The sequence below is a fragment of the Pagrus major genome, chromosome 17 (assembly GCF_040436345.1).
Source record: "Pagrus major chromosome 17, Pma_NU_1.0".
Lineage (NCBI taxonomy): Eukaryota > Metazoa > Chordata > Actinopteri > Spariformes > Sparidae > Pagrus > Pagrus major.
Genome location: NC_133231.1, coordinates 20,215,845 through 20,243,636, shown reverse-complemented (window position 1 = coordinate 20,243,636; position 27,792 = coordinate 20,215,845). Strand labels below are relative to the sequence as shown.

Sequence of the window (27,792 nt, the reverse complement as noted above, 5' to 3'; positions counted from 1 at the left end):
CAAAAAAGGTTATGAATAACATAATATGTCATGTCATACTTCGTAAATTCATTGCATTGCACACTTAAAATAAAGTGAAATATTACAAATCTCTGGTAAAAACAATACCACTTGGAACGTTTACAAAGCAGCTTAAAATGTAATACTTTGGTAACCCTTAGTGTATTCAAATCCTTGATCAAAAACCATACCGTCTCTGTTTGTTCCTGTTTTAACTGAGCGTATTTGTATTTTGTATTTTGTTTTATGTACAGTATTTACACACCTGTACACACTGGCAAATAAAGAAATCGGCCTTGCTCTGCAGAAGACAAACAAATCCTGGAGGTTAAATTCCACTGCAAATTACCAGAAACCACAGCCTGTGTTACATCAGTGGTCCATTTGTGCATTAGACATTTAGCCTAAAACTACGGTCACACTGAGATAAACTTATTGCCGACATGGGATGGACCTACACTGTTATATGGTAAGCTTGATAAAAACAAAATTACCTTCATTTTGCATATTTTAGTGATTGTTTCTCTTTCATGACATTTTTTTAAATTAATTTGGAACTTCAAAACAGACAGTTTTTAAAGGTTCAGTATAGCTAAGTACCATCTATAAAACTAAAGCAGTAGTAAATGGTTGCAAAAGTTAAAAATGATTGTGCCTCTCTGTTTGCATCAACTTTGGACTATCACCCTAGTTCTAACTCTCTAACTGTTTATGCACAATTCCAGGTTTCTGTGTTTGTCAGGAAGAGGGAGTTGGCAGCAGCTCAACTCTGAGCCTGTGATACACGGGGAGGTCCACTCCCCTCAGTATCCGGGGCCTTATCTTCCAAACCAGAAAAAGGAATGGGATCTCTGGGTTCCTGAGAGCTACCAGATCCGGCTGTCTCTAACACACCTTGATATTAAAGCTTCTTCCGGCTGCTATCAAGACTCTGTGACGGTCAGAGCCATATTTAAACCTAATGTTAAATTGTCTCACTGTAACTGAATTTGAAGGGGAATGCGTTTGTCTTTACACAATCCAGGTTCTCCATGATCAAGAGGTCTTGGGGAGGTTTTGTGGGCAGAAAAATTCAACTGATCACCCCGACAAAGAGTCGATCCTTTCTCCAGGAAACAGACTGACTCTCATTTTCCAAACAAGTGACTCCACTCCAGAGCTTCAACAACACACTGGCTTCTCGGCTACCTACAAGGCAATAGGTAGAGCTTTTCTGGTCACTTCTTTCTTCCCTACAATGCTTTATATCCCCCAACTTTCAAGAGAAATCCCATCGTAGACCATAATTAACATGGTGCTTTTCCAGGCATTTTGTTCAATACGATTGATATCAACAAATATATAAACATAACAACATTTCCCTGATATTACCTTCTCACTGTTAGACATCGATGAGTGTTCAAAACCAGACCCTGGAGATGGATCAGGTCCACTCTGCTCTCAGATCTGCGTCAACACCCCTGGTTCTTATCACTGCTCCTGCCACAGTGGTTACAAACTTCATTTAGACCAGCACACATGTTTGTGTGAGTACTGTTAAAGCCTAAATGCACATTTCTTTGTATGCAGCTTAAAGAGGCATTATGTAAGATATGACCAGAAATATATCTTAAAACATTGAAAAAATTGTTGACGTTATGTCAAATATGTCTATGTATTGTACTGAAATGTAGAAGTTATCATGCTAACTAGCCAGCCACCAACAGCATTTTCTTGCAATACCACTTTGTATTTCTAGAAACTCTTAGTTTAGTGTAATAAATAAACAAAATCAACTGACAAAATGTCAAGAAAGTAAATACATTTTACGGACCTAAGACGAGCTTAACTGCTTTGTTATCTCATCATAAAACACAGTCGTTGAAACAACAGACACAAAAAACCCCAAAACTATTGAATCTCTTGCTCTTGCCATAATAATACTTTCTTTTTCCCCATATTCAGTCTCCTGTGTTGATTGTATATTTGACAAGCATGAGGGACATCTGTCCAGTCCTGGGTATCCTGGCCCTTCACCTCCGATTCTGTCCTGCAAGTACATTATCTCTGTGGAGCCCAAATTCACCGTCACTCTAAACTTCAGTGAAAACTTCCACATAGAGAGTGTGGACACTCAGCAAGGTCCCATGTGTCTACATCACTGGCTGCAGGTATTGGCAAAGGTCTTCCTCACAAGAAATGACAATATCTGCCTCAGTGTACATAAATAAACGTTCTACTACTTCTCCCCTTGTAGGTGACCACTCCAGGAAGAGAGCCCATGAAGCTGTGTGGGGGAAAGAGTCCAGGTGTGATAGCTACAAATTCCAGCACTGTCAGACTGGACTACCACACTGATGGTGAAGGCCTGAGTCATGGCTGGAGCCTGGACTACATCACATACAGTGAAGGCATGAGACGTGGTGTTTCGTTTGTTTGACAGTAACAGTTGAAAAACTGCAGATATGTTAATGTTTGCGTATCATGTTCTTTCCAGAGGTCAAATGTCCATTTCCAGGTAATGTGGCTAAAGGCAGAGTGACTCCTATGCTAACTGAATATTTCTACAGAGACTACATCCACGTGACCTGTAAGCGAGGATACAGGCTGATAATGGTTCGATGTTTTCTTTCTTTCTTTCTTTCTCTCTTTCTTTCACCGTCTGCTTTTTAAGACCAAAAAGACATAGCTTGATTTTCTTTTCTGCTTATTTGTTCCACTGTGTGAAGTAGACGAACATTTGTGAAATGTATTTCACTCAGTGAATCCAATTTCTTTGCTAGGATGGTCAAAAGATCAGGTGGTTTTCAGCCATGTGTCAAAGTGATGGACAGTGGCAACTCCCTCTGCCAGAATGCCAGTGTAGGTCTTTTTTGAGCCCAAATTATCTTAAAGAAAAAATACTAGAATCAACTACATTTCTTGAGTCATTAGTAATATAATATATCCTTGTTTTGTGTTTTTACAGTAATTGATTGTGAAGAACCCAAACCTTTGCTGAATGGAGGGTTGACCTTCCTGTCTGGAGTTCAGAATCAGTACGGTTCTGTTGTTCAGTATCACTGTAATGAACCATTTTACTCTTTCCCTGGGGATGGAAATGGTGAGATATTTACATATATTATTCCAAATATATAATTCATAAAAACAGTTTTTTTCAAAAAGCTTAATTAAAAATAAGTGCCATTATCTCGTTCCCTCTGGTCTATAGTTACTTTTACCTGTAAAGCAGACGGAAAGTGGAGATCCAACCAAAACAATGCCACTCTAACATGTATACCAGGTAAATAAAACCCTATGATACTTCACTTTACTTACTTACACTTTCATTAAAACATAGTCTTTTTGTTTGTTCAAATCTGTTTTTGTCTGTCACATCCAGTCTGTGGTAAACCCAGAAAACTCATCTCTACTTATCAGAGGACTGTTGGAGGAAGTGAAGGTCCTGACAATTCCATCCCCTGGCATGTGCTAATATATATAAATGGACAAATAGGAGGAGGCATGGTGATCGCAGACCGCTGGATTATGACCGCAGCTCATATCCTAACACATGATGGAAATCTAGTATCAAAAGATGACGTACGAGTAAGTGGACTACCGTAGTTGTTATCTGCCAATTGCCTCAATGTTTCTGAACTGACATTTATTTCTACCTCTGCTGTCGATTGGCAGATTTCCATGGGACTTATTGATGTTCAAACCTCGTTGGGCCCTCATGCGTATGCTGCTTCAGTCCATATTCACCCTGAATACAACAACCCCAACAGCTTAGACTACAATAATGACATTGCCTTGATCAAACTGCAAGACCCAATCACGTTCAACTCATCCATTATGCCAATATGTTTGCCAGCAGAGGGTGCTTCATACGTCACTGACATGATAGGGTAAAGAGCTATCATCTCCCAAATATTTCATGCCTAAATGCTATCTAATTCAATAAATCAGTTATTTTTCTTAACTCAATTATTTTATTTTTATCAACATATAAACATTCAGCTTGTCAGACTCTGAATATTTATATTGAGTTCACCATAACTGTCTCCTCTACGTTTCTTATTTCAGATTGGTGTCAGGCTTTACCATTAGAGACACTGACAACTACCAGATTTTAACAAATAACATAAAGTACGTGCACCTCCTTGTGGTGGAGCAGGAGACATGCAGTACGTCAGTGAATGAGCTAAAGAAGACAAAGGACAACTTACCAAGTCTGACAAACAACATGTTTTGTGCTGGAGTCCCTGACGGTGGGAAGGACTCCTGCCACGGTGACAGTGGAAGCCCCCTTTCTGTGAAGGATGGCGGACAGTTCTGGGCTGCTGGGATTGTCAGCTGGGGCGTTGACTGCAGACATCGGGGAACATATGGAATCTATACCAGAGTTGCTAACTACCTGGACTGGATCAACAAAACTATGCAGGAGAAATGAATTAACTACATTTCACCACTCTGTTAATAAAACTGTGTGTGCCGCTGAACAAAAACAGTAACAAATATAGCCGAATAAAAAACAATTAACTTGACTCGTATCGTCCTTCCTTATCCAACTTACAATAAACATTACACTTTTATAAGAATTTTGCATTTGAATTAGAATTAAATTATCTCAATTACATCATACAGCAAGGAAGTTCTACTTTGAGCACAATTAACCACAACACGGCCAATACACAATAAATCACACAGTCACAAGTAGTCGGCTACCATTTTAAGGAGAGGTCACCTATTGATACATGTTTTTAAATTAATGAAAGCAGCATTAGTTGTATTGTATGTAAGTGTGTTGCCACTTGAAGCAGCAGAACAAGCTGTAAACACAACAGTGATTTATCATCGCCTGTGTGTTTATTTGAACGGCCAGCAGACATGGAGCAACATTATCATTCAATTGGAGTTGTGTTTGTATCCACCTGATGAGTGTAAGTGCAATTTTTACTGTCTTTTTAGCTCTGCTTTGGTCTTCATCAAATCCTGAAGGAAATATCTGGCCCTTAAGCTGCTAAATGCTCCATTATGTTCACCAGCTGTAGTGTCAAACATGGTCTGTCTTTCGTTTAGTTCTCTGCAGGAAGCATAAAGTGAGTTTAGCAATATGCTTTAGTGATAAATCTTGCCTGCGGCTGGAGGTGAGGTTGATGAGAGCAGTGAGACTGAATCAAACAATGAGGTTGTACAGTATTAAACCAAAATAAGCTTAAAGACAAAAAAATGCTAAACTTCAGAGTCTGGAGATACTTCCTTGTAGATTTATCACTACAGCAAGCAAAACACATCATCTAGATGGCTCAGCTAGATGGAGTACCAGTTTAGTCGACTATCTGTAACCCACTTCTAGCCAAAAGGTTCCTGAAATTGTTTTGAATTTGTTTTGTTCCAGCTTGCAGGGTGTGTGATATTTCATCACGTAAGAAAAGTCAACAACGATGACCAGGTGAAATTGAGGCAAATCATGAACATTAAACAACATCTTGGTTATTAGTGATGGGAATTCCGGCTCTTTTAAGAGAGACGGTTCTTATGGCTCGGCTCACTAAAAAAAGCCGGCTCTTTCGGCTCCCAAGTGGCTCCTCAGATTTTTTGTTGCTTAAATTAATTTATTACCAAAAATAATATAAAATCTTGTGTAAAATGAATTACTAATGTACAAAACATACATTATATCAAATGTTTATTATTTTATATGGCTTATTATACACAACAGAGTGCTACAAAAAATACATTTTAAAGTACAAAAACAAATAAACCATCTCAATTTGACAAAAAGATCCAATCTCTGATTGTATGTATAATATTTATAAACTTTTAACTATTTAAAGTGAAACAACATAGAGAAGCTTAGAGAATCACACAACAAAATATAAACGAAAATGTGTAAAACAAAAAGAAAAAAGCAGCATTTAGAGAACTTTAGTGAAGATTGGCATTCAGAAAAACAAGGTGCCTCAGCTTTGAGGGGTTGATCCTGTTTCTTCTTTCTGTTATTATCTGCCCTCTTTTGGAGAAGATTCTCTCTGAGGGGACTGATGTTGCTACAATGCACAGTCTCCGTGCCATCACGTGTGTAAGACGTGGGTAGATTGAAGCTTTGGTCTCCCACCAGCTCAGTGGGTCTGCACTTCTCTGGAAAAGAGGCTCCTCAAGATAAGATCTCACTTCCAGTATTGCATCTGCTGAGGGATTCCTTCTTGTAGTGTCTCCAGTTGCTCGTTCCTCAAAGAACCTCCAAACAGCAGATGCTTGTGGCTCCTCTTGTTCGTCCTCTGTTGCCTCTTCTCCCTCTTGGCCCCCTGGCAGTGGAGTTGGCTGGCCATATCTTGCTGCTGCTGCAGTTATTCTCTGAAGAGCTTCATCAGCCGCTCTGTTGTCATTAAAGGCCAGCTTTTTGAATCTTGGGTCAAGCATGCTGGTTTCTGAGAGAATACTATCGTATTCTATTCTGTGGAAGTTTCTGTCCATGGATGCGCAGAGAGCAGCCACTAACTCTGTCACTTTCCCTGTGATTACTCTGGTCTGGTGCTCAGCTGTCACTCTCTGCAGACCCTTGCACAGGATCAGTATTTTGGAGGCTATAACATAGCTGAAAAAGATTAAACAATAACTGTTAAAATTATGCTTTGTTTTATTTAGCAGTATATATTATTATTTCCATTCATGTCTAAACTGCTTTTCATACCAGTAATGCAACAACAACAACTCATACAAATGATAATAATCACTGAATAATAATAATAATAATAATAATAATAATAACAATAATAATAATGTGATCAAATTTGTACACTGTACCTGTCTGCACTGATCTCCACTGTGACCTGCTCAAATGGCTCCAGAACAGTGCATGCCTCCTGCAGTACCTCCCATTCCTCTTGGCTCAGAGGATCACCAGGTGCATTGATAACAGCCAGGCTAGAGGTGACTGCATCCTTGGACTCCAGAATCTGTTTAAGCATATGAAAGGTTGAGTTCCACCTTGTAATACACTCCTGCTTGGGCCTCAGCTCAGGCATGCCCATCCGTCGTTGGGTAGATTTGAGCTTCTCTGTGGCTGTTGTGCTCCTGTGGAAGAATTCCACTATCGCCTTCACTTTGTCCACAGTGGGCTTCATCACCTTCAGAGCATCTCTTACAAACAGGTTAACTGTGTGTGCAAGACATGGGTGGTGGGTCCATTTCAGGATTTTAATTGCTTTTCTTATGTTAGCTGCATTGTCACTAACACAGCAAACCACTTTGTTTTCCACGTCCCACTCTTTTGCCACTTTGAGCAGCTCCTCTGCTAAGTTCTCACAAGTTTGTCTGTCACTGAACTCGAAACAATCCAGAAGACAGGACGCCATTTTGTAATTTTCAACAAAGTGGCAGGTAACTGACATGTAGGATGTGGTGGTTCGGGATGTCCAGCAGTCAGTAGTCAGGCAAACTGCTGTGGCTTTTTTAACTCTCTCTTACAGTGAAGCACATTCTTTGTCATATAGGCTTGGGATAATTTTGTGGGAGAGAGTTTTCCTGCTTGGAATTACATATAATGGATTGAGAGCATGAGTAAAGCTTTTGAATCCTTTGTCATCCACGATTGAAAATGGTTGGAAATCACGTGCAACCATTTTAGCCAATTCCTCATCAATTGTGTTCTGTCTTACTGGGGTCATAGCTTCTTGCACAAATTGTCTCATCGAGCTCTGGGTTGTAGGTCTAGGTGGTTGTGGTGGTGCACTGGATGTAGACACTGCAGCAGCAGCAACAGTTGCAGCAGACAAACTGGCACCTTCATTAGTTGCAGGTCTCTTTTCTTCCAACTGCACTGATGGATGTACAGTTCTTATGTGCCTGTGCAAGTTATTTGTAGAGCCTGCTCGATATGATATTTTCACCTTGCATACTCTACATTCTGCCTTTGTATTATCAATGTTACTGAAATGCATCCAAATTTTACTTTGTTTCCTGCCGTCACTCATTTTGTCACCTTTCCAGCGTGTTGTCTCTGTAGTGGCTGTTCTCTCTCTCCCTCTCGCGTCTCCCTCCCTCCTGTTTCTTCTCTCTCTGTGTGTGTGCTGTCTGTAACCCCCGCCCCTCCCCCTCCTGCTCAGTGCGGACACACAGACGCCACCACACATCATCACTACTAGCCAAAAGGATCCTGAAATTGTTTAAAATTGAATAGATTTTGTTTTGTTCCAGCTTGTAGGATGTGTGGTATTTCATCACGCAAAAAAGTCAACAGCGATGACCAGGAGAAATTGAGGAAAATAGTGAACATTAAACAACATCGTGGTTATAGCCCTGATTTAGACTGGCAGCAACCAGCTAAAATCCAGTTACAACATCATCGTGTCACAAAAAACACAAATGTAAATGTGTAAATTGTGTCATTTTTATGATTTGTTCATTTGTAGGTTGAAAGGAAGACAATATTGATTATTTTGAGTATTTCTCCAAAGTCACCGGTGGGCGAAATTTGGTCTACATGAAGATGTAATTGAGGTGCATTTAATGTTTCATATAAAATGTCATAATAACGGAACTATAAGATATCATTTGATCAGTTGATAATATAAAATTATTGATTATTGCATTTTCCCTAATTGCACCTTTTGATGGTGTAGTGGAGTTTAGTGAGTTTACTCCTTATGATTTAGTAGTAAGGAGTAAACATAAAAAACTTAAAAACTTTGCTTTTTCGCAGAGATATATGAGAAAACCATCACCACTCTCACGTTACTGTAGAGGTAGCACTACAGCTAGCAGCCAGCTAGCTCAACTTAGCTCAAATATGATTAGTAACAGGGGTCAGAAACTAGCTTGCTCTGTCCAAAAGTAACAAAATCATTCTACTAGCATCTCTAAAGCTCACTTATTATGATAGAATATCTCATTTGTATAGCCAAAGTGTACAGATTAAACAAAATACTGTGTACATTAGTAAGCACGGTGATACCAGGATAGCTGTTTCCAGCATTGTTTACACCGAGTTAGCTAGCCGGCTTGTGGCTGTAGCATTAGCATGTCGGCAAAAAAGTTATCAACCGCACTTCTACTACCATAACTACGGGAAGCTCTATCCACGTTTCGAACAAATACAAATGAATCCACTTTTAAGGACTTCATTACATTGAAAAGCTTTTAAAAAACGAGCTTACAGGGTGATTTCAGTGAAAGGCGGTGTGTTGGTGGTGCTTGTTTCCATAGTGACCCATGACCCAGCGCCTGCTGCTCTGTCATTGGACAGTCTGCTCACTTTCACTTTTGCACGTTCACTGCTGCTCTGTGCGCATGCGCCGCACAGTGAGACTGGCTCGTATCTCCTGGACTACCTCAAGAGTTTAACAATATATCATCTTATATTCATCGATATTATATGTATCGCTGCACAGCTCGTGATCGATGGGATGCAAGAAAAACTGTGAAATAGTCCGTGTTGTGGCACAATGAGCTCTCGTTAGAAATCAAAAGTGAAAGTGTTTAGGTGCTTTTGTGTTCTACGCAGTTATTTCAGTTTATCTTGTTGTATTAACGTTTAACATTGTCTGCAACACTTAAAACACGAAAACTAGACTCCATGATGCTGTTTGAAGTACTTTTCTTTGGATGCTTTCTGACGTGCGTTTATGGTAAGAGCATTAATCTTTGCATTTTGATGCAGCACTGATAGTGGACATGGACGTAGTAGTCCTAAAAACGTGACCTTAAGTTGGCTGTCGAGCTCAGTAATAAACTTTCATGTCACAGTGTCTGACAGAGCTCATTATGTTATTGTTTTATAATGCAGCTCTGTGAAATCCGTAAAAAAGGAAGAAAAAAAGAAACACATATAATTGGCACTAATTACTAATTTTAAGCAAAATAGAGACGGTGTTCATTTTGTACACTTCCATTTAATTAATCAAATTAACTGCTAATCTTGTGTAGTCTGTAATATTTAGTCAGTGCATGGCAGGTCAGATGAACATGAAATAGTGTAAAATGTGTCTGAAAGCAAGTAAACAGTTGAGCACATATGAAGAAAAAAAGCTTTCAATAATGAATGAATAAATATTTATTTGGGCTTGAATCCACACAACTAAACAAATAGAAATAGGTCTTAGAACTCTGTCTTATATTTATATTTATTTATATTTGTCTGAATATGTGCAAAATTAAATTACATTTCCAGGAAACTTTAAATATATCGAATAGTAATGTACCCATAAATCAAGCTCTGCTCTTTGTCCTGGTTAATAAAACTCCCTGGGATTCATTTACCTGATTATGATGAAAATGTGAACTTTTCAGTAAGTTAAAGATGGTTAATCTCCACTATTTTATTGTGTATAGTTAAAAACTTATCATTAAAGTTTTTTAAAGATTGTTGATTTATTTTAATCTGTCTTCTTTCTCAGCTAATGGCGTTGCAGATGTGGTACTGTCCTGCAGCCTGGTGGAGGAGGGAGTTGGAATGGGTGGAATGGGAGGAGGCTCCCTTTTCACACGGACTCCAGCCACTCTCGTCTTAAGGGAGGTTGCAGTGGCTCCTGACCAATCACTTGAAACACTCACTCCGTTTGTCCCGCCTTCGATCCCTGACCCAGATGCCATCCTGTTAGAAGCCAAAGGTTTTCCCTGCCCTCTCTAACTATAAAGTTTGGTGTAATATAAACGCAACCCGTGTTGAACTTCTCCTCTCATCCCTCTGTGACAGTCTCATCACCTGAGATCCCCGATGCAGATGTGTTGCTCCACGCCGACTGCAATGAGCAGGAGGTGATGTGTGAAATAAGCCGTTATTCCCCTCATGGATCCCAGGACAGTTCAGACTCTGCTTATTTCATGGTTTCCCTGAATGTGGAGGGAGTTGAGTTCAGCACTGCGTTGATCCTGAAGACTTTGACGGTTGAGAGGGACCAGTCGACCATCATACAAAACAAACTGGGTCTGCCTCTTAGCCAGTCGGGGACTCTTCTGACTGAGGGTGAGATCCAGAGTTTAACTGTTTCCATTTTGTTTTGTTAGACAGGCAATAACATCAGTCTAACTACTTTGTTGTCTTTGCTTCCTTCCCCTCAGTATTATTCCTGGTGTTTTCCCACATTAAGTCTGTGTCTGCACCTCTGAGAGGTGATGTTCTCCTCAACTGTGGCTTCAAGCAGCAGGAGATACCTTTAGCACAGGAGTTGGGCATTGAATGGCGACTGCAGCACAGGGGGAAAGGGCGAAAAGTGCTTGAAATGAAGACGAGGCTGGACGATGCAGAAGGGAGCACAGTGGGTAAGTGCGTGCCAGTGTCCTTATCCAGGGTCTTAACTCTAAGGATAACTTTTTGTGGCTCTTACGATGGTACATTAGTGCCACTTGGCTTAATTGGTCTGGAAGTTCATGAATAAATAAATGCAAATGGACTCTAAATGCTCATTTTTGGTGAGATTATGAGAAAAGTGCTGGCCAACTTCAGAAACACGAAAGGAGCCTTGCCAAGCAGCAGTTTTAACATTAAACAAAACTAAATTTTAACTTCACATATTTGGGATAAACAGTTATTTTTTTTATCTGTAGTAGTAAAAAGCATTTAAATTAGCATTATTTCAAAAGTTGCATTAATCAGCAGAATATTGCATCATGAAATAAGCTGTGAAACCACAAGACCTACAACATAAATTATGGATAATTGCAAAAGTTACAGACAAAACATGAATACTTTTGTGGTATTATGATGTCCATAATTATGCGATCCAGTCTTTGACACCTTCAAGACATCAGTTTGTGTGTTCAATTACTTAACAAATGAATCCCTCTTAACTACATGATAAATGGGTAATCAAAAGCCGTTGAATATTTAAACACTCAAAGATATAATATGTAACATTTCCACATTAAAATCTCTAAAAACAACTAGACCTTTGTTATACATTTTATTGAGGTGTGTTTTTCAATTATCCCAAATGTTTCCAACAATGTTCAAACCCAGAGAAATGTCACGGTAATGGTGCATTTCATTAGTTCCCCGGGGACTTCCGGGGAAACACCAGATGATACGTCAGTCTGAGGAAGCAAGTCTTACTGTAACATGAATAAAACTTAAATACATCGCCTTGTTCGTAGAAGCACTGATAAAACTTCTTAACTCAAGTAAAAGTAAGAAAGTATAGGCTCTGAAATGTACTCCAGGTATAAAAGTAAAAAGTTTCCCTCTGACAGACATTTCTCTGCAAAGCGAACTGTCTGTTTATGTCGTTATGTCTTTTACGTTGTTTCTTCTCGCTATGTCTGCTGCGTGTAAAATGCACTGATAGGTTGAAATCAGTCTTGTGATGTTGAGAAGGCGGTGACGCAAAATAAAACAATCAATGATTCCCCTAAAATGCATTAAAACTAAAGTAATGAGCCTGTTTTAAAAAAATGTAGATAGAATATAAGAGTATAGAGTGTAAAGTAGAGATATTGGTGTTAAAATGTGAGGAATTAAATAAAAAGTCCGACAAAAAATACTTTAAGTACAGAACATAAAGTACAGATACCTGAAAAATTTGCTTAACTACAACAAACAGCATGTAAGAGGATATTGATTTAAAACTGTTTATCAACTGTTGTTGTAATCATTTGTCCTCAGTGCATGAGGAAAGGAAGGGCTCAAGCATGGATGCTGCCCGGGTCGTCAGTGAGGGAGACACCTCTGTGACTCTGACCAAGCTGAAGGTTTCTGATGAGGGGACGTACATCTGTACTGTCAGTGTAGGTCCCTTCCATGCCCAGCAGGTCATTCAACTCCACATTAAACGTAAGTTTCAATCTAATCTCTCAATTCAGAAAAAATCCACAGAATGTCTTTCAAGTCTTCTCTCTGTTGCTCTTTGCTTCAGAACCGCCGCATGTTTTACTCTCAGAGGAGAAGTTGGTAATGAGGGCGAGCTCACCTCCGACACTGAGCTGCCACTGCAATAAATACTATCCACTGGATGCTCAGGTCTGTAACTAGTATGTTCGTAGATAGTACAGTCTTCTATTAGGAGCCAATTCTGTCACCAGATATGTAATCACAAAAACCTCTATGAAAGGTGCAATACAAATAAAGTTTGATAGATTTATTTTGTTTCTGCCTTTCAGATGGAGTGGTCATCCCTCTCTCCGACAGACACAGAGCCTACATTGTTGCCAGATCAGGGCTCTCTATCCAGCCATCGGCAGCATGGTGATGGGACTTATTCCCTGTCATCTCAGCTCACTGTGCCCTCCAGTGTCTCCCCTGGGACTAAAATCATCTGCAGGGTGTCCCACGTGGCCATGGACACTCCCCTGTCTGTCAGTGTGGTGGTAGAAAGTCCACCACCAGGTATTACACTGTACACGTGTGACGTTGTGTATTTTTAAAGAAATAGTTTGACATTTTGGTAAACAATCTTTCATCGAGTTAGCATAGAAGATCAGTACCACCACATCTGTACAGCAAATATAAACTATAGTAAGCAACCGGTTAGCTTAGCTTAGCATAAAGACTGGAAACAAGGGGGAACATCTGAACAAAAACAAAAGTGTTAAAACAATATTTTCTGGTTTTACGAGGTTTATGTTTGTGATTTCTATAACATTATCCCGCAGTAGATTGTTATTTTGCACATTTAACAAACTTCAAATGATTGATTTGCAGGTCATTCTGTGTATTGTTCTCTTAACTGTTCTGTGTCTTTCTCTCTACAGATTCCTATTGGATGGTTTTGGGTTTCCTGATCATCACTGTGCTTTTCTTCTACCAGGTCATGAGATAAGTTAGAAGGGGATATTCTTGCAGACAATCCTGACTGGAAACTGAGCTCAGAAAAACATACTTTGTGTCATATGTGAGTCTGTAAGTTATAAGTGATTTTATTAGAAGCCCTCACTTGTTATTTTAACTCTTCTTGCCTTTTACTGAACTGGGGGGAAACTACTGTATTTGAATATTTAGATGTATCATTTTCTATGCTTCATAAATTTACTTACTCAAGTTGCACTGAGCAGGTTTGGAGCTTGAATTTACACCACCTGCATAATATTGAATTGTAAGCATTTGCCATAAAACCCACATTTTGAATCCCAAACGATACTTTGCAGCAAAAAACATGAATTACCCACTGCAGTTTCATTATTTCTCAAATACTGTGTTCATGAACTGTGCCTACCTGTGGGTGGTGTTGGAAACTTAATTTACATTGTTACATCAGAGTATCAGAGGACTTAAGTTTCTTTTTTACTCTCTGAAGTTTGTAGGTAGTGATAATTAGGTTGAATCGTGCACGTGTAGGCAGTAGGCCCTCTCAGCTCCTCCAGGCTGTGCATTACTGCTCACACAAATTTAATCATGGAAAGAAATATCAAATCTGTGGCACTATGAATATGGGTATTTAAGAGATGACTTTAATAGTATGTGTGCAGTCACATATTTAATTCAATTTGTATAAGTATATGAAAACCTTTTTTTACGATGCTGTTGCCCATCAATAAATTTCCAAAGTTGTATCAATCCTAGACAAGACAAGCATCTTAGACTGAAGCGAGATGTTACACGCTAAACGACATGCAATAAGACATAATGTTATTGGTCTGATTCAAACAGGACTGAGTTATTCAAGCCTTTCTTTTTTTTCCTTCTTGTTCACACTGTGAATTTTTAGCTTCTTTGTTCCACTGATCAGTACAGGGCCATGGACCTTTTTCCCCCCTTTTTAAAAAAAAAATATTTTTCATGTGTTTCACCTGAGAACTTGTAACTGCTGATATACTGTAAGTTGGCATTTTCCTTTCCAACCCCTCTCACCCACCAGTCATTACAAACTCATGCTGTGTGTCCAAACATTGTTAAAACCAACAGAAATTTGTTTTAAACTCTAGCTGAGGTAAAGCGTTTATTTTGCGTATGTAATCAGGCACAAGACGTCCAGAATGTTTCCATTTGATGGATTGATGCAGCTATTAAAAAAGAGTTTTGTGTTCGAATATTTGACTCAGTGTGAATAAAATGCATCTCCATTGAAAAGTTGCAACATACCAACACACAATATGGAATTAGGGAAATCTGAGGTTTTTTTTTGTTTGCACTGTTTTCATTGGTACCATTTTAAATGTTTGTGTGGCTTGTTCTTGCTTGTTTTTGTGTGTGGTATTGATATTGTGACTCTTCTTGTAATTTACTTTTCACAATGAAAGATTTTGTGACCTAGCAACATTTTTTAAGTTATTTGACATTATCAATATAAGTACATTTATTTAATTAGCTCTATTTTTAATTTTGTTGATTGAAGCTTTGTGGTAGACAAATCACAGGGTTTCTCATTTATAAAATGGCTTCCATCAGAATGTGTATACCAGACCTATTCAACTGGCGGCACTTTGAAAACCCCAATTCCGGCTCTTTGATCATTTTGTTTGTGGGCATATTCATTAGTTATGTCTGTTGCTGATCACAAAAATACTCTTGTTTTTTCAAATAGTCCTTCTAAAAGAGTAGTTGAATACGTCTGGTGTATACTGTAATAAGAAAGAAATATATATTTTTTAACAAGGTCTGAATCGGCTCGATGTGTCAAGAGAATATAATAAAGGTCAGCACTCAGTTCGGTTGATGTTTTATTTATTGGCATCAGCAAAAGTGTTAAGCATGCATTTGTTTTTTTTCGCAAATCCAGTTGCATCTCATACTGCATTTTCAGGTTGTAAATCACGAAACAATGTTCTCATATCTCATGTGGTAATTACCTAATAATATGTTGCACATTATTATCAGATAATTATGGTTATCTGCTACAATTATGCATAAATGCATTTTTCACATAAAGGTTGTTCATATTTTCTTAATTTGATCAACTCTCAAAATCAGTCCGAAGAGAGGAGAATTAACTTTTCTTTTATATCCAACAACCCTCCCAGAAAACCTGAAAGAATCTATAAACACATTTTCAGGAGCATAATCTGACAGATGGTACTATTGTTCTATCCATACAATACTACATGTTTTTAACAGTTCACTATAGTAGCAGTTGTCTGCAGTCTCTGAATATTATTTTTGTCTCAAAAGCAGGTGAAATTAACAAAATCTTAACAGACTCTTGAGCATCATTGCATTGCATAAGCAGTAATTATCAGATCAGAAAGACATTATACACAGGTCCTTTAAACGACTAACAAAAGAAAATGTACAATCGGCAGTTAGATTCAGAAATGGCAGATACACAGGTCACACAAATAGGCAAAACTATGGACACCGTTTGCCATGCAAGTTAGAAACAAACACCTCATTTTGGCCGTTACCATACTGCAGGTGACAGGTGAGTCTTTTCATGTGAGTGAGGGGGGGAGCGTTTCTAAATCATGTCCTCTCTCCCATTTTCCTGCTTTTTGAGGATCAGATCAACTCAAACAACAATCAAAGAAACACTTTGTCTGCAGACCTCTCCAAACACGTTTGCTTGAAATGTGCCGCTACACATTCATCTGTCTATGGCTGTGACTCTGTCGGAGCAGGCTGCTCATGTGTACGGTAGATTGTCTGTTAGTGGCTGCTTGTCTGTTTGTCTGTGTGCATGTTACTATGCCACCACCTGTGGTACAAAGAACCGAGGTAAAGTGAAGCATAGTTATACAACTAATTTATAAATAATTGTTTATCAGTCCAGACTTAACGTTGTTTTATTCATACAGGACATAAATGCTGCATTCTTACTTCTTTTCCCTGAATCATTTCTTCCTTTCCTCATATCCTCACACAGTCTCGTACATTTTTCAAATTTCTTTCTCTTATTGTCTTATTATTGAACATTGCAAACTACATAAGAGAAAGTTAGACAGGAAACGAAAAACGTTACTAATAAAAGCTTATCAGCTAAACTTGGAAAAAGCTATTGGCTACAATGCTTTGAATCACAAATACACACACACGCATACAACAAAAATATCCATAATCTTAATCTAACATGACCTTGTGTTAGTAATTAATGGTGGGAGCAGGTGTGACAGGAGGAGTGTGTTAGTTGGGCATGTAATATCAATTTACAAATGTAGGACTCTCAAAAAAGGTAATATGAACAAGCTTTGGCGTATCTGGGGAAGAAAGGACTGCAAACTCTTGTTCAATCTCCCTGCACATATTCACCACCTGTACATTGTTCATTTCCCCCCAGTGCTCCCTTCAGAGGGCTTAGCCCCGTGTGTTCCCTGTGTCACATGAATTTTCTCTCTCCCTCCTTCCCTTTTCTTTCTTCCTCTTTCCCTCCGCCTGCTGCGTCCTTCAATAATACATGAGGTGCAGAGACAGGAGAGAGTGAGTGAGACTAGACGCTCAAAGGAGTGGAAGAAAGCAAGAAGAAGGGAGGGAAAGGAGGGACGAAGAGAGCAGAGACACCTAGAAACACTACTGTCATGTGTAAGTGCAAGATGGTTTGATGGAAGACTGTGTGAAGAGAGGAAGGAGAGGACGGATAAAAGGGGGCGCTTGGGTTTCTTTTTTTTTTCTCTTCCCTCTCATATCATTCTCAAGTCCATATCCATCTGTATTGATGGGCTGAGCTCAGTAGAAGAAGTACACTGCAAATGAAGGAGAGGGGAAGTCATTAGTCTAATGGATCTGGCAAAACATCAGCAAATATAGAAGAGTCAGCTGAGCTCTCTCCGTCTGATAAAGTGTTTACAGGTTTGTTTTAACATTTAAAAAAAGACTGGTCAGGTTGGTGTTATATCAATAATTTACTGTAATAAGGAATTATGAATAATTGACAATTAGAGCAGAAGCAGGCCGGCCAGATGTGAGCTTGTTAGAGCAGAAATACAAATGATATCTTGGTTCCTCTCCGTGTTTTTCCAGCCAGTGCTGTTTGATATACTCATTTAAGGGAGGCTATCTGAGAGAATATCTACCTTTCTACTACTGTGGTACTTACATTTTAAGTAATGTTTATTGTCTACTTTATACTTTTTTCATACTTTTATTTTGGGTTACTACTAGAATAGGTTTACATCCTTAACACTCAAAAACCTCATCCAATTTCTCATACTGTCCAGTGCTGCTGCACTGTATTCCCCCCGTCTAAAACACTCTGTTTAAGCTCCTGTCTCTTTAAGGCCCCTCCTCCTGAATACCCAGTCTCCTCTGATTGGTCAGCTCACACAATCTTGACGACGGCACCGGCAACAACATGCCAAACTAGCCGCTAGGCATAAATGTGTGACATGGTGATGTAATGTGATGTCACAAAGTCACAGGATTAAAGGAGGGGCTACTGACGAGGCGTTTCGGGAGCAGAGTTTTCTGTGGGAGAAAGGAGCTTCTGTTCGTGCTATGACCTATTTAGCTTTCAAGATCTCTGACATGCACATGAACATAAAACACTGAAGGGAAGGGAAAAAACAGAAAAGTGTAATAGGTCTCCTTTTAGGGAGGATTTCTAAATGGATGCAACTTTTTCTATTGTTGAGGCTAATTGTTGTTCATGATAAGTTGATCTTCTGGGAATTTTACTAGTATGTCTATCAAGTCAACCTTTCTAATTGTGAGCCCTACCTACCTCCAGCTGGTGCTGGATTAGGTCCTCATCAGGGGTTATTAAAGAGTATGTGGATCTTTGTACTGTTTGGCGTCAAAACGTTCACTTTGAATAAAGTTTGTTGCCCTAATCCATGCGCTCGGTTTGTCGGTTTGTATTCCTGTTTTTCCTGATAATATCTTAGTGTCCTCTTTTACCTGCCAGCATCCTTTAAAGGGGCACTATGAAGATTTGAAGAAGAAATTAAAACTCTGAATTTTAATATTTACAATATTAATGAGGTAATAATACAAACTCAGAAATATTATTTTTTTTCCATGACTGAATAAAAAAGCTGTTCTCAGAGGAAAATAAAGTCCCCAGAACACTGTTTGAAGCTAGAAAGGTGGCAGGGTCCGCCACATATAAATAAAACAGTATGAAACTGTGTTGTCCTTTAAGGTCAGTTTGTTTACTCACCTTGTTCAGTCATGAAAACAAAGAGTTTGTTTATTTAGTTTGTTTGGGCATTAAAAATGAGTGAAGATCTTTCACTTCTGATTAAAATATTGTCACCAAAACTACATAGTGCACCTTTAACAAAATCATCTCTGTATCTTAATTTCCTGTACAATTAACAGCACTAATACATAAACACTATCACATACTGACAGGCTAACACCATATGAGCAGTTGCTATTCATAAAAGCCTGTACATCAACCTGTCTGTCATAGACAGTCAACAGATTTATCAATCTTTGTATTAATATCAAGATCTTCTACTCACAGAATATTATTCCAACCACAATGACTCCAATGATCCCCATCATGATCATCATCTGAAAGGAGAAAACAATAACATTAAGTGAGTGTGTGCAGTTCTAAAAGAAATATTTAAGACACCTGAGATTATTTGCGTTTGCTGTAGTGGTGCAATCTCTTGAGTATTTCTGAGTTGCTACAATAACAGACCTCTTTTTTCTCATTTTCCCCAAAGCATCTGTTCAGTCTTCCACAGCAGCTCATTAACAGATTAGTGTGTGGAACAGACGCTGTGTGTTCACCTCAGCATGAACAGTAGTTTGATGCTCTAAAATAAAATAGCTGAGGATCTGATTCAAACACTCTATATACATAATATACCTCTGTACACCACTAATAGATTATATTGTGAGTATCTTTCGGTAACAACAATCTGTTTAATGCACCCACACTAATGTGCCCACCTTGCAGTTCTTCCACCAGTACTTGTTCTTTAGCTTGGCTGCGCAGCTTTCAAACTGGGAGGCTCCGGCTTGGAGAGCGTCCGCCCTGTCATCCAGCTCTGAAAGCTTCTGGTCCCTTTCCAAAACCTTGTCAACATTCACCCTCATGATGTCCACCACCTAGCCCACAGCGGCGAGGATGAGAAAGCATTTGGCAGGGGTGGGGTGGGAGGGGGGAGACAAAGAGGATGACAAGCATGGTTAAAGGAAAGCAACATGGGGGACAAAAGGCTTTCTGAAGCTACACCCCATATCATAAATGAGTAGTCGCTATGCATTTGCAAATTGCAGCATTACATACGAGGCTATATTTAGTATGTTAAGGAAAAGCCCCACAGATTTTTTTTCTGTTCAAGGTAAAAACCCAACATTTGTTTTGGAAACTGTCAAAACATGTGGCTGCACAAACTTTTGAGTCCACATATTTATCTTTCTTTATTCTTATCCAAAGTTGATTTTCTTTTAAAAATGCCAAAAGTCTGAACCCAAGCATTTGATGTAACTCCTTGTAGTTTATGAGTTACTTGGTCATTAGTCAAAAGGAGTTTCTTCTTTTTTAATCACAAAAAAACGAGTGAAAATACAGATTCCTGTAAAAGGCTGCACTGTAGCCTCATACCAATTTGTAAAATTCCAATGGATTTTTGCTTAACTCAGCTTGTATTTTAAGTGCTGTAAATGAAATTATAACAATCCATTTTAATAGGATAGAACAAGAGCATACTTTTCCAGAGAACATAAGAGCAACAACAAAGCATTTTTACATGCTTGATTGTCTCTGGTTTAAGCACTGTGCATACACAATAAATCCAGATATTTCTTGACTGACGCATCGGGCCTGCTCAAGCTCACCTCTTCGACTTGGGCCTGTGTCTGCTGTAGCCTGCGGTTGCTGGAGGTATTGGGTGGGCCTGCAGGTGGGCCGCCGCCTGGGGCTCCATCTGCACCGGGGGCTCCTGGAGCACCGGGGGCTCCGGCTGCGGCATCTGGGGCAGACCTAAGATGAAGCACGAGGAGGAGGAGGACGAGAAATTGAGTTGATATTCTGATAACTGATGTATGTTCATCTCATGTAGAGAGCACTTAACTTTATTCTCATTGGAAAAAAAAATGATGAGATCTAACCTTTAGCACATAACAAAAGAAGACAACTGCACATCATGCAAGGGATGTAAAGGGGATGAGAGGACGAGGATGAGAGAGGATGAAAAAAGAAGCAGGTGAAGGATGGGGTAGGATAAAAAAAGAAGATGCAACGGTAAGAAAGAAAATATAGGCCACAGATGGAAAGCAAGAAACATAAAGTCCTCTGAGAGCAGGAGATTATGGTGAGAACAAAAGAGGGGAGAAGTTCTTGTGATGGATTACAGCGAGCTGGGCCGGATTTAGAGGAGAAGGTAAGGCTGGAAAGTGAGGTGTAGAAAGGGTGAAAGGGTTAATCCAGCAGAGGGGAGAGGAGGAATGGGTACCGGAGGTTTAAAACTGAGCAAACAAGCTCCTCAGCGGATCATGCCTGGTGGACAATTTAATATAAATCACAGCCACTGCAGCAGCAGGACGAAAAAGTCATGAAGCATCAGTCATTTGACAAGAAAGCAGGTGATGGTGACCTCAAACCCTCAGAACCATAATGAGATATAACATTATTTTTTTTTTTCGCGTAAAATGATCTAAAAAGCTCAAAATAACTCTACCCGAGGCTCTAGAGTGGCAGCAGTCAATCCCTGCATACATAATTCAGTGATGCTGTGACGGAAAATTTTACTTGCGTCAGCAAAATCCATCAGGCTGAAAGAAATCAGTTCAGTTTCAGAGCCCCTCATTGAAAAACATGCAAGGAAATGAGCTGGTTTGAATGCATTTCCATCTAGAGCAGCTTGAGAGAGGTTTTGCATTTTGTTGTAGTGAAAAGAGCGCAGCAGAAAAGCCGCATTTATACTCACATCTTCTATGCAGCTGTTTGAACTGACTCACGGCCAGCGGAGGAGGATGAGGAAGAGGAGGAAGAGGAGGAGGAGGAGGAGGGGAGGCAGGAGAGGGAGGGTCTGAAGTACAAGAAGAAGGAGAAGAAGGAGAAGAAAAAAAACAACAGCAGGATCAAAGAAAAAAAGAGACGAGGATTTCCAGGCAGTGGCGCAAACAAAAGTCCAATTTCTCAGTGAGTGAAGTGAGTAAAGTGGCGTGCGGACAGTGAGCAGAGGAGGGGGACTCTTGGCGCAGTGGAGCAGATCTTCTAGCGGTGCGTTTATACTGCAAGTCGTCAGCAAAGTACCGCAATACCGAGACACGTTCAAAGGCTCAGGTGATAATTCACTGTGTGAGCAGGAAGTGAAGGAGCTCAGGAGAAAAGTACTTCTGAATTATAATCCATGCAGGATGAATAGTAATAAAAAAAATATCCACGGATGCTGCTTCCAGCTCGTCCGAGTGATGATGCTGGCTTTATAGAGTCCTTACAGAGCTGCTGCTGCTGGAGGCTGAGGCGCAGCGGTGATTGGCTGCTCGCTCGAGTTGCCTCTTCTGAGAGCTACTGGCAAATGCGTGCAATTTCAAAAATTAAGGGAGACGACAAAAAAAACAGAAGAAGAAAAAAAAAGTGCAGTCATGAGAATTCAGTTGTCTGTCTTGGATTTCTGTCACCCCCCCACCTCTCTCTCTCTCTCTCTCTCTCTCTCTCTGTCTCTCTCTCTCTCTCGGATGTGCGTGTTGTGCGGTAGTTTCGCCCGTGCAAAGTGCTGTGGCACTGTAAGGCTACTGCAATAATGCGTCTCTCCTCCTGCCTTCTCCACTTGGACTCGTAACGACAGTGCGGTACCCCCCTCCCCCTCTTCTCCTCTCCTCTCCTCTCCTCTCCCCTCCTCCCCTCCTCTCCTCTCTCTGCCTTCACACTTTGCAGTACTGCAGCTCTCTGTGTCGGATAGGGCGGCAGGACGACACTGCGGTACAGTGGATGCCTACAGAGTGTTGACTCGACTGTTTCCTCCCAGGCCTGGGATTCTCCCCCCATCCTACTGCTCCTGCATGACATTTCCCTTTGTATTTGCTCTCATTTAATCCCGACTTCCTTTGAGTCTGCAACCTCTGCTCCCTTTTACATTTTGATCATCAGTTCTGTGCATGTGTAAGAGTGAAGTCAGCCGTGAAAAAAAAAGGGAAAAGTCTCAGGAGAAATGGCCATTAGAGGAATGGAAGATGAAACAAAACAAAATAACACATATACTCTATATTGCCAAATGTATTTGGACACCCTTATCTGCATATTCCTTGCACTTTGGTTCTGTGGATGTTTTGGACTTCCATCTAAGCACACAAGGACATTTTAGACCAGTGTCTCAAAACCTTTTTTTTCCACTTGTGATCCTTTAAATCAAATAATTTGTTTTTCTCACAGTTTGTGTGTTTGTGAGCTGTAGAAAGGCAAAATGTGTGGCACAATTTGTAGCAGATGCATGTTTTTTTCTTTCTCTTATCTCACGGCCACTCAGATGTACCTTATGATCAAAGGTTAGGAACTACAGTTTTAGGCTTTCCACAAAACTCCCTGTACCCCTGTGCACAAAGCAAGGTAAAAAAGGCAATGAATTTCTCATTATTTTTTCATTTTTTATCAGAGAAGTTGTCTGGCCTGTACAGAGCTCTGACCTCAACTCCATCCTTCACCTTTAGGATGAACGATTCAGGTTTTATCAACCAACATCTGAGCCTGACCTCACTCGTACTCGTGTAGTGGAATAGGAGAAAATAGCTGCCATCTAATTCGATATTCCCCTCAGCCCTTGGTGTTACATTATTATTGTGGAAGAGCTTTGATGAAAAGCATCAAAGTGCATATTATTAGAATGAAATATTCTCAATTCACATCTGCTCTTGTGTTCACATGCTGGGAGATAAAAGGAGATCATGCTTCAGCTGGTTTAGCCCCGACACTGTGAATCAAACTCCCCGTTTATATCAGATCAGCTGAGTCAGTGCAGTTTTAAAAACACACCTTACAAACAAGCAAGTGGATACTTACATGTCTATTCAAATGTTTAAATGGCGATTGTTAATATTGATATTTTTACCTATGACGAGGTTGTTTTCACTCGTGTCGGTTTGTTTGTTGGTTGGTTTGTCAGCAGGATGAACCAAAAACTATCGAACGGATCTCCACAAGACTTGGATGCAGGATGGGTCTCAGCCCAGAATAGAACCCATTAACTTTTGGTGCTGATCCAGATAGAGGAACAGATCCAGGAACATTGTGAAACAGGGCGTTTTCGACATTTTCCTTAATTTCTCAGGGAATAATGCATGGATCTTAAAGGGAAAAAAATCAGGCGTATTAGGTGGCTGGTGTCCATGAGGGAGTACAAAAGGGGACTGGTCTCTACTGAGTACCATTCTCGTTTATCTATATCTTTCTGGTTTTGTTGCTCTTGAAATCTGGTTATATTGCACCTATTTCTCTCTGATTTGCTATCTTCGTAGCTATATTGTAGGGTAACTCTGGTTTTAAAAAGGTGCTTTAGAAAGAAAGTTTATTATTATAAATGTCATCATTATGGAAAAAAATATTGATGCACATATTCATTGATGCTTTGAAAATGGTCTGTGACTTTAGAGCAAACCCGAGCATCAACACTGTATTCATTGTTGGCCCGCGAATAAGCACACTCACCGTTTATTTAATATTTTAATGGTTCCCCTCATCCTGATCTCTGAACTCTCTAAGTTGATGCTCATTCTTTATTCTGAGATACTCAGGTAAGAATGAAAGAAGAATCATAGCAAAGGCAACCAGCTTGTTGGTGTCTGGGAGATAAAGGAAGTTTGTTGGTTAGAATAAGTTAAACAAAAAGGCTTCATTTTTAGTTTTTATATCATGTATTTCAATGGGACCAAAAACAAACAAACAGGAATACAGGAAGTGTGCCACTCTGAAACACACACAATTTCTCTTTATATAATATTAACTTAGAAAAAATGGCAATATACAGCTATTGACAGCATGAAATCACACCGATTCAAACAGTCCTTATTGGCTGGTCTGATGTATTTGCCAGTTTAGTTTGTTCCATGTTAGCGGTGTTTGCCAGTGCGGTTGAAGCGTCTGTAGAGGAAGCGGAGCCTCTTCTCCAGGTTATGTCTGTCCAGAGTCATCATTCTGTCTCCCACCATCCTCTTCTTTCTAATTAGACGCTGCAGTTCGTTGCCTTTGAAAGCCTTCACCCAGCAGGGAGCCACAATAAGGTCTTTGGGATGAGCTTTAAAGTCCCCTACAGACACAAAGTGAGGAGATAGGTTTGTATATGCACAGTAGTTGGGATAAAGAAGAGAGAAAGAAAGCAAAAAACTGAAAAGAAAAAAAAAAGCACAGTTGGGAAAGAGTTGGGAACTGGGGTACAAATCAAAACTCATCAAGGCACCATCTGAGCTGGCGTGTTGAACTGATCACACAATTTTTTGGCCTTTACCCATGTAAACACAATTTATCTTTTCTTTGATATGGTACGTTTTTATGCACGCTCACTGATTCTCCATTATGCCTTTTGTACCCCATATATCATGACCTACCACTTGGCTTTGGTTCTTTGTTCTCCAACACTAACAAGCAAACTTAATCAGCAAACTGATTACATTAAAAACACAATGAACATTACACTGACTTCATTCAACTAAACCACAAACAAACAGAGAGGGGGTCTCAAGAAAGGCTTTAGCTGGTTCTGGAGACTTACCTAAGATGCCGATGTTATCATAAACTCCATACATGCTCCTCTTCTCAGTCCACCTGTCCACCTTCTTCAGCTCAGGGATGGCATGCATCCTGATCAGGCAGCATGTACCTGAAGAAGACGCATCGTTTCATGTCAGTATTGAGTATTTAAATGTGATTTGCCCTTAGTGCTGCTACAAGTAGATTGATTACAAGATCAACATAAAATTAATCAAGACATTTTTTGCAATCATTTTTCAATAAGTCATTTATCCTGAACAAATGCCAAATATTTACTTTTCTACTTTGTATCACTGTAAACTGGACTATTTGTGTTTTAGACTGTTGTTCAGACAAACAAAACTAAATTATTTGAAAACATTTGGACACAGTAATAGGCATTACAAACGATCAATTATTTAATTTTAAAAACAAAACAATAATGAAAATCACGGATGGATCAGACCACTAAATCATCGCCACGTTTATCGGAATTATCTAGCCGATAAACAGAGCAGAAAATATGAGGCTAAGACGCAGCATTGCAGCACCCTCTGAGTTTGTATTGTTACCTCAATAATATTGTAAAATTTAATATAAAACTGAGTTTGAATTTCTTCTGCAAAACTACATAGTGCCCCTTTAATGCACACTGGGAAGTAAATATAAGTATACTGACCTTAGGTGATGTATAAAGCTTTTTCTATTGTACATTTTTCCATCTTAATGTTTGCTCTCCTTTCCTTCTTTATACTGGCAGATGGTTTCTAGTTTTGATTTATGGTGCCGTTGTACTAGTTTTGGATCCCTATGTGCTCTGTTTCTGGTGCTGTTGCTGACCTAATTTCTGCAGTGGGGAATTAAGACTGTCTTGATTGATTTTATTTCACCCAGTGGCCATGCATAGTCACTGACAGAATTAACAAGAGCATGCACTGTAGGCATAAGATGTAACGCTGATGCTGCTGCAGTACAGACACAAAACAAACTGATTGAGGCTACACATTAATTATCAGTGCATATTAAAATCAGTAACAGTGCTCACCTGTAGAAATGGTCCTCGCTGTGTGGAGCAGAGTCCCAGCAGACTGACAGAAGGACGCTCCAGCCTTCAGTAACCCTCCCAGTACAGACATGACTGACGTTGTCTACGTGAACACAATAAAATTCAGCTTTACATTTAAGGTATTCCGTTTTAAAATGGTTATTCGACGCTCAGTCTCTGTGTTTTAACGTGTTAGCAGGTCAGGTTTTCTTTCTATCAAACACAGCGTTAGCTTCGTTAGCTTTTCAAGTATTTTCACATTGACCCTTAGCTTTAGCTTTCGCTAGCACGTTAGCTACATTAAATGCGGTATAACCGCGAACATTACCCGTTTCCAGCTCCAGCAGCGATGATGTGTCAATTTAATCTTTGATATTGTTACAACACAACATAAATGATAGCCTTATACAGTTATATAACACTTAAAACTTTATGTTATTGAGGCTTCAACATGCTCCTGCTGGCCGCCTCCATCTTACTCTGTGTCCCACAATGCATAGCGCTGGTACCGTATTGTCATTGGAGAGGCGCAAAAACAATCGCTTGACAGTCTTTGCTGTTTTTACTACATTTTTAACCCAGTAGAGGGAGTTAGCAGTACCAGAGGACCAACACTTGTCTAGAAAGTCATGAGCTCTGAAAAACAGTCTGATTTCAGCTTTTTGTTTTATTATGGCAAACTCTATATTACATGAAGAAAATGAGTACACTGTCAGCTTTCATGTGGTCTAGTTATAATGTATTTAAGTGTTGGAGAACTGAAAGTTTGCAGGTCTTCGTTCAAACTAAAAAAAATCTGAAAACCTGATCAGTTTTAATTAGTGAGATCAGCTGGAATGAAAACATGAAAACCTGCAGACATCCATGATGTTATCTACTCTCTCTCTCTGTCTTTGTCTCTGTCTCTCTCATCACACACACACCCAAAACACACAGACGCACAGACACAGATACTGATACTTTCAGTCTTACTGTTCTAAAGACCTAGATGGAATATTTTGTCATTTTCAAAGAAGCAAGTACGCCAAAACTGATCTTTGTCTTAATTTCATTATGGCTAAGACGTCGGCATGTGTGTGGAAATTCAAACCAGACAAAACATTTTTTAAAAAAACATTAGATTCCGTTCAGCTTTAACATAAACCACACTGCAATGACCTGTGCAGAGAAGAGCTGCTGTCTTACTGTAAGTGCCTGCATGTGTGCTGCAAGAAACTTTTTTAACCTTCTTTTAAATATGCAAAAAGATAGCTGAGAGACTTTGGATCCACAGTAGACTAAAAAGACACACAATACAAATGATAAAGGATAAATCAATACGTACGTGCAGGATGAGTAAAT

General features: G+C 39.5%; 5 protein-coding genes across 5 annotated transcripts; 2 read left to right on the top strand and 3 right to left on the bottom strand.

Moving 5' to 3' along the window:
• Positions 1 to 36: 36 nt before the first annotated feature.
• LOC141011435 (complement C1r subcomponent-like) lies at positions 37 to 4,508 on the top strand. Its single transcript, XM_073484593.1, has 13 exons — positions 37 to 469; positions 726 to 939; positions 1,025 to 1,202; positions 1,386 to 1,526; positions 1,945 to 2,150; positions 2,237 to 2,390; positions 2,477 to 2,595; positions 2,763 to 2,841; positions 2,948 to 3,082; positions 3,191 to 3,262; positions 3,362 to 3,567; positions 3,655 to 3,869; positions 4,048 to 4,508. The coding sequence occupies exons 1-13, from the start codon at positions 444 to 446 to the stop codon at positions 4,412 to 4,414; spliced, it is 2,112 nt and encodes a 703-aa protein (XP_073340694.1). The 5' UTR covers positions 37 to 443; the 3' UTR covers positions 4,415 to 4,508.
• A 1,192-nt stretch (positions 4,509 to 5,700) lies between these two features.
• Positions 5,701 to 7,936, bottom strand: LOC141012349 (E3 SUMO-protein ligase ZBED1-like). The gene is made up of 2 exons (XM_073485810.1): positions 6,772 to 7,936; positions 5,701 to 6,562 (listed from the first exon to the last, which is right to left on the bottom strand). Exons 1-2 carry the CDS (start codon positions 7,356 to 7,358, stop codon positions 5,893 to 5,895), a joined length of 1,257 nt encoding a protein of 418 aa, XP_073341911.1. The 5' UTR covers positions 7,359 to 7,936; the 3' UTR covers positions 5,701 to 5,892.
• Positions 7,937 to 9,238: 1,302 nt separating this feature from the next.
• tapbpl (TAP binding protein like) lies at positions 9,239 to 15,541 on the top strand. The gene is made up of 8 exons (XM_073484542.1): positions 9,239 to 9,593; positions 10,362 to 10,574; positions 10,661 to 10,930; positions 11,026 to 11,226; positions 12,566 to 12,733; positions 12,816 to 12,919; positions 13,060 to 13,285; positions 13,651 to 15,541. Exons 1-8 carry the CDS (start codon positions 9,542 to 9,544, stop codon positions 13,716 to 13,718), a joined length of 1,302 nt encoding a protein of 433 aa, XP_073340643.1. The 5' UTR covers positions 9,239 to 9,541; the 3' UTR covers positions 13,719 to 15,541.
• A 3,681-nt stretch (positions 15,542 to 19,222) lies between these two features.
• Positions 19,223 to 23,361, bottom strand: LOC141011471 (vesicle-associated membrane protein 1-like). Its single transcript, XM_073484633.1, has 4 exons — positions 23,351 to 23,361; positions 20,561 to 20,705; positions 19,670 to 19,828; positions 19,223 to 19,282 (listed from the first exon to the last, which is right to left on the bottom strand). Exons 1-4 carry the CDS (start codon positions 23,359 to 23,361, stop codon positions 19,223 to 19,225), a joined length of 375 nt encoding a protein of 124 aa, XP_073340734.1.
• A 1,190-nt stretch (positions 23,362 to 24,551) lies between these two features.
• On the bottom strand, positions 24,552 to 26,945 carry mrpl51 (mitochondrial ribosomal protein L51). Its single transcript, XM_073485485.1, has 4 exons — positions 26,780 to 26,945; positions 26,452 to 26,554; positions 25,429 to 25,536; positions 24,552 to 24,966 (listed from the first exon to the last, which is right to left on the bottom strand). Exons 2-4 carry the CDS (start codon positions 26,540 to 26,542, stop codon positions 24,770 to 24,772), a joined length of 396 nt encoding a protein of 131 aa, XP_073341586.1. The 5' UTR covers positions 26,543 to 26,554; positions 26,780 to 26,945; the 3' UTR covers positions 24,552 to 24,769.
• Between the last annotated feature and the right edge of the window lie 847 nt (positions 26,946 to 27,792).

Bases quoted from the DNA above. Each gene is read 5' to 3' on its own strand.
- LOC141011435 (XM_073484593.1), top strand. From the start codon at position 444: ATGGGATGGACCTACACTGTTATATG. The intron at 1,527-1,944 runs GTGAGTACTGTT...CCCCATATTCAG, and splicing joins AGACCAGCACACATGTTTGT to TCTCCTGTGTTGATTGTATA. The intron at 3,568-3,654 runs GTAAGTGGACTA...GTCGATTGGCAG, and splicing joins TATCAAAAGATGACGTACGA to ATTTCCATGGGACTTATTGA.
- LOC141011471 (XM_073484633.1), bottom strand. The intron at 19,829-20,560 runs GTGAGCTTGAGC...GCTGTGGGCTAG, and splicing joins CACAGGCCCAAGTCGAAGAG to GTGGTGGACATCATGAGGGT. The intron at 19,283-19,669 runs GTGGGCACATTA...TTCTCCTTTCAG, and splicing joins ACTGGTGGAAGAACTGCAAG to ATGATGATCATGATGGGGAT.
- LOC141012349 (XM_073485810.1), bottom strand. From the start codon at position 7,358: ATGTCAGTTACCTGCCACTTTGTTGAAAATTACAAAATGGCGTCCTGT. The intron at 6,563-6,771 runs GTACAGTGTACA...AATCTTTTTCAG, and splicing joins GTGGAGATCAGTGCAGACAG to CTATGTTATAGCCTCCAAAA.
- mrpl51 (XM_073485485.1), bottom strand. From the start codon at position 26,542: ATGTCTGTACTGGGAGGGTTACTGAAGGCTGGAGCGTCCTTCTGTCAG. The intron at 25,537-26,451 runs GTGAGCACTGTT...CGTCTTCTTCAG, and splicing joins AGCGAGGACCATTTCTACAG to GTACATGCTGCCTGATCAGG. The intron at 24,967-25,428 runs GTAAGTCTCCAG...TTGTGTCTGTAG, and splicing joins TGATAACATCGGCATCTTAG to GGGACTTTAAAGCTCATCCC.
- tapbpl (XM_073484542.1), top strand. From the start codon at position 9,542: ATGATGCTGTTTGAAGTACTTTTCTTTGGATGCTTTCTGACGTGCGTT. The intron at 12,734-12,815 runs GTAAGTTTCAAT...TCTTTGCTTCAG, and splicing joins CATTCAACTCCACATTAAAC to AACCGCCGCATGTTTTACTC. The intron at 12,920-13,059 runs GTCTGTAACTAG...TCTGCCTTTCAG, and splicing joins ACTATCCACTGGATGCTCAG to ATGGAGTGGTCATCCCTCTC.